At 41.7% G+C, this 11,875-nt stretch overlaps 1 protein-coding gene across 1 annotated transcript; it reads left to right on the top strand.

The window, feature by feature from the left end:
- Positions 1 to 7,801: 7,801 nt before the first annotated feature.
- On the top strand, positions 7,802 to 8,596 carry LOC306940259 (inhibitor of growth protein 4-like; the record flags this gene model as incomplete). The annotated part of the gene is made up of 1 exon (XM_079525280.1): positions 7,802 to 8,596. The coding sequence occupies one exon, from the start codon at positions 7,802 to 7,804 to the stop codon at positions 8,594 to 8,596; it is 795 nt and encodes a 264-aa protein (XP_079381406.1).
- Positions 8,597 to 11,875: the final 3,279 nt, after the last annotated feature.

The raw sequence follows: 11,875 nt of genomic DNA on the forward strand, positions 1-11,875 counted from the left end.
GATATAGTGGCTAGAGTTTGTAATTTGTAGAGGTGTCTCACACACACGCGCACACACGCACACACACGCACACACGTACACACACACACAGCTATCATAAGGGCTTTTAATAGACCTTAACTTTCATGTTCTTGGTATCTTCTCAGAAGTAAAAGACGCAAATGGAATCTTCATGCAACAGCTGAGTTGGGGAGTATATAGCTGCAAGTTGCTGGTGGATGGAGTATTGGAAAACAAATCTGTAAGAAGATTTATTAAGCACCAACACAAATCCTATAATGTATAATTCATTTATTTATTTCTCACAAAATTACAGTACATCTTCCTAGTTTACAAATTTCTACTAGTACAGAGAGTTAATCAAATAAAGAATATTATGCAACAGCTGTCTCATTAAGTATGAATTGGGCTTGACATACTGCTACATTATTATGTTGCTATACTCACAACTCCATGACCATGACCATCTCAGGTTTGAGGTCGTATGCTGCCAAACAGCGAACCAGTTTGTTGTGGTCGAGGTGGTTCATCAGCTCTATTTCCTTACAGGCTGCCTCCCTGGTACGACCAGCATACACATGACCTGTCACTTTGTGGGTCAGCTTGAACACCTGGCCAAACTTTCCCCTAAGGAAAAAAAGAATACTTTTTGTTCGGTTTTAGCCAGAAAGAAATGTGTTTGTTAACTAGAAATTGGCTTGAGATAGTATCATGTTATCAGAGAGAACGGATGTAAGCTGTGTGTTTACAACATTATTAGCAATTAGCCATGACAGACACTCACACTCCCAGTTTCTCCAGTACATTGTAGTGGTCTGTGACTTTATGGGTAGAATCAACCTTGACCTCTGTATATGTTTGAACGGACTCCTCTCCCTGTGGCTTCTCTGAAAGCAAATAGGGACATAGCTGATGTCAGAGACAATACATAATACTGTAGACCAGGGGTGCCCAAAGGGTAGATCACGATCTACCAGTAGATCACAAAGGCTGTGCAGGTAGAACACATGACATGCCCCTAAAAACAATCTGCATCTGCCACTTGAATTAAGGTGACCTTACGTTTAAGTTTAATTTAATTCCATTTCCACCCTTCTATATGTAACATCAGCACCACTATTTCAAAGCCTCAGGTAGCCTACTTTTTTTTTAAACTATTTTCAGCAAAGGGATAACAATGTTTGGGTAGGTACGTAGATCTTGTTGAAGCTGGTCATTTTGAAAGTAGCTCTCAAGTCAAAAAAGTGTGGGCACCCCTGCTGTAGACTATATCCTTATGAGCATAGGGATATGTTGTGCTAATTCGTCTAACAGCGTAAAATCTTGCACAGATGTAACCCAAGGCATGCTCTAATGATTCAGCTAGGGCGTCCGAGGCGGCGACCTTTGGGGTCACACACATACATCTGGGCACCATTGACAACCTACTGTATATAAGGCAACATTTTCTAAATTTCTTTATGCTTTAAGTAGCATGTGATGTGTCAAACTATGAGTTTTTCATGATTCTGAATCCATTCCAAGCGTTAGTGTTGCCCGAAAAACACTCCTTGGGCTAAATTCAGCCATAGCCACTTGCCCAGATGTGCTGACTGACGTGTTGAGAGCTTGTAGATCAGCTATTTTGGGGGCGTGACCCACACTTTTTTGTGGCATATGACATGGATTTCTAAACAGAGGAAAAATTATTTCAATGCAAAATGCTGCTGTAGTAAAAGGGCAAGGGCTCAAGCCCCCTTTGATGTCTATGTGTGCACGACACGTGCCTGTAATACACAACACAGCATGCAGCATGATGTCACCGCATGACACCGAAGATAGCTAGCAGATCAGCCATAATCCCTGCTGCACTCTGCTTCACGCTATATTGCATTAGAGACAGACATCTTTATTATCTTTAATGCTCGGCTAGTTTAAAATCCTTCAGTGTTTTGCACTGACTGCACTCATAGCAAATAAAGGTAATTGCATGTTCTACAATCTACACGTTCCCTAAAGACAGGAACGATTGATGGCATGTAATGTCAGCCAAGATTACTCCCTCTGATCTAATTGTGGTAACCAGTAATTCTGGGGATACCAATTGTATCATATGCAGTGTATATTTTTAATCAATTGATATGAAAGACATTGTTTGGAGGACAAGCATTTGTGTCATTGTTGCTTATGAGAAGATTTTTTTTTCTTCTTGTAAAATGTCTTTAATATAAATATTCTGTGTATAAGCAATGTATTGGACTTAAAATTCTATGTAATTTGTCAGTGTTGATTGATAACAATCATTACCTCTTGGCGTTACCACGGGGCTCTGGTTATTCGAAAATGATGGGGAACTTGATCATCCAATGTTGGGAGACAGCGATGACCCTCCGTTTTCCATGATAGTGTCCAGCACCCCACAGATGGTTTCACGGTCTGAATTGGTTTCATCATGTTGGGCATTGTTAACAGGACGGAGAATGGAGAAGAACCAGATTTACAGGGATGTCAGAACTGAAAGGCTATAGCTTCAAAGTGGTTAGGCCTTAGAGAAGTGATCATAATGACATCACTGGAGCGTAAGCTATTCATTCAACCTTTATTTTAAAGAGAGATCATTGAGGGAGACCCTAATTTACAATGAGGCCGAGATTACACATAAATAACCAAAAAGACTATGTTGACACCAATCAGTTAAATCAGTTGAAAAACTGATTTAAGTAAATGGAGCCAAAACTTACCGGTCAATGCGATGGAAACCCAGGCTCATCTGGCTCATTGAACAGGGGATTCACAGTTTTTACCTGCCAACAGCTACAGCTCTGATCAATAGGAAACAGACCTGTTCTGCATGTGACATGAAAGTCACCTGAGGTCTGTTGATTGATTAGGTCAGATAAAGAGCTGAAGAAACAGTCACTACTGTCTTAAGACAGTGCTAGACACCGCTGCTCAAAAAAAGAAGAAAGAAGATTAAATAATATGGCAAACATCATGTGACTTCTCACACCTGCATGTTTTACTTCTCAGATATCTTCCCAGTCATTTAAAACCAGTGGTGTAAAAAGTTCTTAAAGTTTTTACTTAAGTAAAAGTATCAATACTGCATGAATATGGAATTACTCTAAAGTAAAAAAGTAAAAAGAAGTCAGGAATTTAACATTTACTTAAGTAAAAAATCAAAACCACGGACAACGCTCATAGTTTCAGAGAAAATCCTATTTTAAATAGGACTGCGTGTGCACGTTTCCCAATAGTTTTAAAATCTAAATGTCCCATCCACGGGACAAAAGCTATAGTGTACAAATGGTTCCATTTGTACACTCTCCATATGCAGTCCATTTGTACACTCAGAGTTAAATTAACATTGATTTTACAATATGAATTGGGGTCTCAGAGATAGAAATGCCATTAAATGGGGGCACGTAGACTAATGCATGTCAAACTGAGGGTCGTTGAAATTAAACGGGTTTACTGCTAGAGCCGTAAAAATCTTCTCTTATGGAGGTCCCTGGCATCACTTTTCAAATGGGGGACCACGGGCTAATTAGTGTCAACTCATGAGAAGTTTGGGAACCACCGCTCTACGGTTCCCAAACTTTTTTTGGCTGTGCACCCCCTAATACCTTCTGACCTAGCTGACGGACCCCCCAGTGCCCGGTCTCGTTGTATTTGGCCGAAAATGAGATACATTTATTTGTGTGTGTGTGTGTGTGTGTGTGTGTGTGTGTGTGTGTGTGTGTGTGTGTGTGTGTGTGTGTGTGTGTGTGTGTGTGTGTGTGTGTGTGTGTGTGTGTGTGTGTGTGTGTGTGTGTGTGTGTGTGTGTGTGTGTGTGTGTGTGTGTGTGTGTGTGTGTGTGTGTGTGTGTGTGTGTGTGTGTGTGTGTGTGTGTGTGTGTGTGTGTGTGTGTGTGTGTGTGTGTCACACACACACACACACACTAAGCTTGACCTTCACAAAAGTTAACCATGCCGAACAAAACTGAAGATAAGGAACACCTGAGTACTCAAAAACCTATTTAATATTTATGCCTACTTATGATGACTTCCATTGTTGTCATTAGGTTTTTGAGTACTCAGGTGTTCCTTATCTTCAGTTTTGTTCGGCATGGTTAACTTTTGTGAAGGTCAAGCTTAGAGTGTGTGTGTGTGTGTGTGTGTGTGTGTGTGTGTGTGTGTGTGTGTGTGTGTGTGTGTGTGTGTGTGTGTGTGTGTGTGTGTGTGTGTGTGTGTGTGTGTGTGTGTGTGTGTGTGTGTGTGTGTGTGTGTGTGTGTGTGTGTGTGTGTGTGTGTGTGTGTGTGTGTGTGTGTGTGTGTGTGTGTGTCACCTTGAATGGGAGACTGTCATTGGATTTTCATTTTTTCATGTCATATGAAAGCAGAGAATCATAGCTTCAAATTGACATTGGTTGTTCAGTTTTATCCACCAGGTTTGGATATATATGGCTTATAGAGTAATGTCTTGCAAAGAAACGCCAAGTTGAGAAAACAGGCTTGAAAGGTTCACTTCTGTGGCCTCTAACATTACACCTAGCTACATGTTTAAGCATTTATTTCATATGTACACGTCTTGTGGTCTCTAACATTACACCTAGCTACAGGTTTAAGCATTTATTTCATGTTTACATGTCGATTTCAGCTCTGACATTTATTTCAGACATGCTCTAGTATGTGAAGAGTCTGGCACTACACCATCTGTGCCAGGAACGTTTGGTTATGTTTTAAGCAGCACTTCCACCTGTGCCAAGACGTAAAGTTATGTTTATATCATAGACTATAAAAAAGGTTTATATATATATATATTTAGATTTTTTTTTTATCTGACGTACACGTGATGTGAACATACATGCGCCCACTTTTATTTACTCTTTCATTTGTCAGTTAGTCTTGCAGCCAACCATCTGAGAAAACTCATTTCGGCCGCTTGTATCTGCTGTTGTTCATTCTTTTGTGACCTTGTTGGCAGTGAGCACCAGTGTTGTTAAAGTTACTTTTAAAAAGTAATTAGTTATAGTTACTAGTTTGAAAAAGTAACCAATTACTTTACTAGTTACTAAATTATGAAAGTTACTAGTTACTTTACTTTATAAAAAAAATTAAGGTTTAAAACAATATATCTATGACACATTGTTTTCAAGGAAAACATATTCCCTACAGTCACTGGTCCAGTTGTGGTGTGTTTAAACTCTACTCTTAACACTTATGACAATATCCATAATCACAGACAATATCCAGTCTAACGATATGGATATAATACTGATGCCCTGCCCATGCACGGGCTTAAAGTAATTACCATATGTTACCCTATGTTGACCAATCATCATTATGATGACGTTATGACCTGTGGAAGCCACTTTCTCTTTCTCATGTGGAATGTGTTTCACTCTGGGAGTGCACTCAGCACACCGTGTCAGTTTATGACAGACTCCGCACTGGCAGGAGAGGAGACTGTTCTTTTGGATTACATTACATAACGTGGGTAACTACTAACTCACCCATTGAAAACACAGTAACTATAATGGCATTACTGAAACAAGTTACAGCAAAAAGTAGTTGTTGGTTGTCATGGCTGCCAGTTCCCACCTGATGTCGTGTGGGAGTTCAGACTGTTCCAGATCGTACTGAATAACCGCTAGCTTGCATAATGTCTTCAGGCTAGGACTCAGGTCTAAGATGAAAGTGCCGTAGTGCACATCAGCAGTAGTCCATATGTTGTCTCTGCGTTTGAATCCTCCAAAGAGGATGATACGATATCCCACAATGCAACAGCACATAGCAAACATTGGACCCGGGCCTTTCCCTTTGGGCTCAACCTTCTTCCAGGAGAAGGTCTCTGGACTGAATTTCCACAGATCATTGAAGGTCTGGTTATTGTAACCATGGCCACCAAATATGTACAGCTCTCCACTGTAGGTAAAGGCTGAATGACCCCGACGTCCTTCTGGAACAAGCTGTGCAGAAGGCATGCTCAGCCAGAGGTCGGTCTCTGTGTCAAACACTCTGAAGGTGTTGAAATACACCCCCTGGTCCCCCGCTCCCCCAAATACAAACATCTTTGTTCCGATGATGACACAGTCTGAGTCCACCAACAGGTCACCTGTTGGTGGAGATCCTCTGGTGTTAATTAAAGACCAGACCATTGTGCTGGTGTCCAACTTGTACATGTCATTAGTGCCTCCAGTCAGGCTGCGTCCTCCATAGATAAACATGACCTTCCCCAACACAAAGGCTGAGTGGCCGCACCTCCCCGCTGGAACAGTTCCAGAAACCCTGCTGGGTTTGAACCACACGTGGGCGTCCACATCAAATGCATAAAGGTCATTGTAGTACTGAAACCAGAAGCCTCCCCAGATGTAGACTGTATCTTCTATCAGAACAGCTGTGTGGTTGTGGCGCTTGGATGGAACCTCAAGGTGACCGTCTCCTCTTCCAGGACTCACTGGAGGTAACTTCTTCCAGCATAAAGACATTGTGTTGAAGACATGGATGCCAAATATCATGCCTCCAAAGGAATAAAGTTTGTTCTTCACTGCTACAGCAGCATAACTGCTTTCACATAGCTGTGGTCCTCCTTTTTTGGAAACAGTCCAAGAAAACATCACCCTGTCCTGTCCTGTCTGTCTGTCTGTCTCATTCTCTCCCTCTCCCTCGATTCACACACTCACTTTCATGCAGTGCATCATCTTATATATTCTGGAGTGACATCACACACAACACAAACTTTTGCCATGAACGCCTCAACGACGCCAATTTGTGCAGCCACTCCTGGTCTGCGCCTTTTGACTGCAACACTGTTCATTCACACTTACTGGAAATTGTTGATATATGAAGCCCCATTTCCAGTTTACAGTTTAAGTCTAAACACAAACAAGTCACATGTAATCAGATCTTTATACAAATGTGACTTGAACCACATGATTCAAATCTGTTTTCAGGAGATCCCTCTCAGTCTGAACGCAGTAACCTGATCTAAATTGGATTCCATGTGTTTAGACTAATTTAAACAAATCAGATTCCAATCTGGATGTGGCACAGATCTGATTCAGGCTGGATTTGGCTGCCAGTGTGTATGTAAACTACGAAATTAGGGCTTTCATTCGGTATATGAGCTGTGGGGAAAAAGCATGTTAGCAATAGTTCCAGGAAGTGAGGCGACCTGGGGTTCCATTTTATTGTATCAAAAATGTTTGGTGGTGGTTTGTCAAAGAGACTGTTTTAAGGCCAATACTAAACCAGAACCAGAAATTGAGTAGTGGGGCCAGAAACCTGGCCAAGGAGGGTTAGCTCTGAATCCATTTCATTCAGAGCTTTTATTTGCAGATTTTATATGGATTACTTGACAATAGAAGATCTACAATTTTTGGTTTGATAACTTTAGGATTACTTTTTAAGAACTATGATGATATCATCATACTCCGCACTCAGCCAATCAGCTGAGCACATTCCGTGCTCATACGGACAGACACAAAACTGTGCTTAGGAGCGTGCAAACATATTGCAATTTTGTTTTCCTATTAGTCTGCAATACAGTTTGGTTACAGTATAAAGAATTACTGATGCAGGTACAGGACCTTTATTTCCCCCCCCCCTCTCTCTCCTCATCTCTTTTCTTGCTCATCGAGCTCTGGTCTGACATCACACGCTACACAAACCGATTTGCGCTGATGTCAGGCATCTCCATATATGTGCTGAGGCTTGTCCACATCTGGGCATAATCTGGGTACTCTGACACCCCATAACCTTGTAGGATTTCCGGACAATCTATCATAATGTATGACAGGACAACATAAGGGTCTAATTGTCTTGTTTTTGAATTTCCAAGATGCCAGCGGGAACGTATTTGGAGCATTATTTACATAGCATTGAGAATATGCCATTCGAACTGCAGCAAAACTTAAACGTGATGAGGGACCTGGATCAACACACAGAGGATTTGAAGAGTCAGATAGACTCCCTGGCTAAAGAGTACACGTCCAATGCTTGGACTCTGTCCTCTGAGCAGAGACTCTCCATACTCGGGCAGATTCAGCAGTCCTACAGCAAATGCAAAGAGTTTGGAGATGATAAAGTACAACTGGCCACGCAGACCTATGAGATGGTTGACAAGCACATCAATCGTCTGGACACAGACCTGGCACGGCTCCAGGCTGACCTGAAAGAGAAGGAGAAGCAGAATGAGAGCCGTACCGACTATGATTCCTCGTCCAGGAAGGGGAAGAAAAGTGACTTCAGGCAGAAGAAGAAGGTGGCTAAAACCACGTCGAAAGTGAGGAGTTCAGATGAAGGTGGCAGCCCCATGAGCAAACAGAAGAAAGTCAAACTCCTTCAACCAGGAGAGATCAACATCAACACTGCCAACTTTGGGAATGTGCACCTCTCTGGTGTTTTGGAAATGCCAGTGGACCTCAACGAGCCCACCTATTGTCTGTGTCACCAGGTCTCCTATGGCAAGATGATAGGCTGTGACAACACCGGCTGTTCCATTGAATGGTTCCATTTTGCCTGCGTGGGCCTGGAAACCACACGGACACCAAGAGGCAAATGGTATTGTCCACAATGCTCACAAGACAGAAAGAGGAAAAAGTCACCTGGATACCTGAAACAAATCAGAAAATAGTATATTCACTACACGTTTCAACTATTTAGCTTTCTTATCTTTCTTAACATGTGGTGTGTTTTCTTTTGGTTTGCATTAAATGGTCAGAAGTACATGATGCTGTTGTCTTGTGTTGTTGTTACACAGTATAACAAGTTAGCAGCTGTGAAGTTGTTCAATATCAATGCGTTTCATTCCAAAAGTAGATATCTTGGTTCTTGAAAAGTAGATTATGGAACACCACTTAATTAGACAATCTTTTTTTTCTCCATACATAAGAGTAACAAGTTTAGATTCTTACTTAAAAATAAATAAATGGCACCCATATATATATATGGGTGCCATTTTCCCTTCATCCTTTCATATGAAGAAAATCAAGTAATATTTAAAGTTCTGGTTGTATTATGAATGTACCTGGTTGCATCTAGTATATATTTTCTATATGCTAAACTCGTTGTGCTGTTCACTGTGCCATTCTGTCACGTCTGCCCATCGCGTTTATCTAAAGTGACAGTGGTTCTCAAGAATTGTCCGGGGGACCCCCAGCAAAGTGTATAGCATCGCAATCATTTTAACCACTTTAACCATTATTTATACTGAATAATTTCACACAAATCTTCTCTTCTGGTGGTCCCTGGCACAAACTCTTTTTTAGATGGCAGTCTATGGCCAAATAGTTTGACATGAAAGGTTCGAGAGCCACTAGTGTAAGATTCCCACGATGATATGAATAGTAGTGCCGAGCAATCAGCCAAGATAAAGGTGTATTTTCTGTTAAAAAAAAAACATAATATGCAGTTAATTCTATGGGATGTAGGTGGCAGCAATACACCTCGAAGTATCTAGCCTGCTGGAATGTAGAATAAGCCCAACTGCTTTGAAATCAATCAAAATTAAACCCAACTCCAAACAGTAACTGCTCAGCACTGAATCATGAATAAAGTTTTGGTGCAGTGTTTACACTACCAGGAGACCAGCAGACTGGATAGAAAACCCTCTCCATCTGTCACCAGTTATAAATAAAATCGGTCTATTGTAGAACACTGACTCAGGAGGTCGTCCAATGATCCATGGGTCGGCGGTTCGAATCCCGGCGTCTCCTGGCTGTCTACATGTTGAAGTGTCCTTGGGCAAGACACTGCACCCCACCTTGCTTCCAGTGGTTGCCACCATTGGTGTGAATGTGGAAGTGAGGACACTGGCATTGACCTCCCAATGTATGAATGAACAGACCATTGTAAAGCGCTTTGAGTAAGCACGTAGTGCATAGAAAAGCTATAAAAATGCAATCCATTATTATTCCTGTCACCAGTTTAAAAATAAAATCAATGTCTATGTAGAACACCGTTTCCCAAACAGACCAATTTTGAAGTAAAAATCTCATAATATTGTATCAAGTGTTTAAGTCTTTAGATCATCATAATAACAGAACAATAACATCCACGTCTCCATTTCTGTTCAACACATACATCACACAGTAGTCAGTCAGCAACGTTAGCATGTCTAAAAAAAAAAACACACCAGCTACTGTAACACCGCTGTAGGTCAGTGGTTCCCAGCTTGTTTGGTTTTTAGATGTTTTTGTTTAAGATGTCCCGTTACTGTGGATAGACGTGGGCAAATAAGGAGACTTAAATTAAGCCCTCATTGAAATATGATATGTGGTAGAATACATGAATCAATTGCTTAAGGAAACACATAAAAACACTGTAGTGTACAGAATATTCAGTCCGCCTGCGAGTAAACATGAGTGCTGTCACTGTTGGGAGTGGGGACTTTCTTCATCACGATAAACTTGTAAACGTCATTCATTTTGTGCTGAGACGTCTAGTCCCCGACATACGTTACCTGGAAGTATAATTTTAACACCGTGGATTTCACTGTGTGGTTTATGAATTGAACACATTGTTAAAGTTCCCTGCTGGGAATATGCAAGAATGACGAAACTTCTCTGCCCATTCGCATCCAGTCTACCGAATTAGGTGTTTTTTTTTTTTTTTTTAAGATATTTTTTTGCGGCTTACGCCTGTTATTGGTTTTTTGAAGGGACTGACAGGAAACGGGAGAGAGATGGGGGAAGACATGCAGTAAAGGCCGTGTCGGGCTCGGGAGTCCAACCCGCGGCACACCAGTCGGGTGCCCAGACGGTTACGCCACCGCCTGGGCAATTAGAGGTGTTCTAACCTTTTATGTTAACAAAAGTGGTGCACTATACCAGCTGCAAGGAAACAAAATCAAGTAGGCACTATTTTACATTTGCATTTTTATTTTTTTTCCAAAGGGAACCGGCAACCGCTCGTCTGTCCATCTCCGGGCTAGCAGATCTTCATTCTCCGCCGGCAAGAGCCCATGACCGTGCCTCTAAAGAAAAGGTGTGACCAGACTTAATTCTCCCATTAAACAAGCATATACCATCACCTTCTTAAAACAATTGTCCCAAGTCATTTTTTTAGGAAAGGCTTTCAGAAAAAAATAAAAACTGGTCCAAAACAGAAATATTAGTTAACATTGCTTGATGGTACGTTATCTTACCTAGTGTCTTCGGCAGATAGTGACGATGTTCGCCAAAAGCAGTATAATGGGTCCTGCATCAAGAGTGGCAAGATGAGCCGGGTCCAGGATCACGGCCATCAGAGCTGTGGCCGAAGCAATTATATCGCCAAACCTTGCTTGTGCCTCTGTCAAAAATGGAGAGAAGTTTTGTTGAAATTATGTCCGGCAGCCACACTAATAATAAAGTGGGACAACACTAGTCTGGTTGCAACCACACTAATAACGCCCTCCGTCACTGACAGACATAGCATGAAAATCACTGTTAATCGAGTTATGTCCGGAGCTGAGTACAGTACATAAATAAGGGATAATGTATGGCTGAGTGGTCATTGTTTATAGATAAATAACCAACAGGCTGATTAACCACTGACGCGAAGCAGAGGTGGTGAATCAGGTAGTTAATCTATTTACAATTATTACTGACCTTCCGCAACCTCCGCGGCTGTTATAGCCTGTGCCATTAGACCCAAGCCGGTTAACATCTGTGCACGGAAGTTGCCTTGCACTGGCAGACCCAGCACCACACCTACGACGTGATCCCAGCCAAGTCCCCCATTCTGTTATGTTAACAAAGGTGGTGCACTATACCAGCTGCAAGGAAACAAAATCAAGTAGGCACTATTTTACATTTGCATTTTTTTTCCAAAAGAGAACAACCACTCTGTCCATCTCCGGGCTAGCAGATCTTCATGCTCCGCCGGCAAGAGCCCATGACAGTGCCTCTAAAGAAAAGGTGTGACCAGACTT

Source organism: Electrona antarctica, assembly GCF_951216825.1.
Source record: "Electrona antarctica genome assembly, chromosome: 16".
NCBI lineage: Eukaryota > Metazoa > Chordata > Actinopteri > Myctophiformes > Myctophidae > Electrona > Electrona antarctica.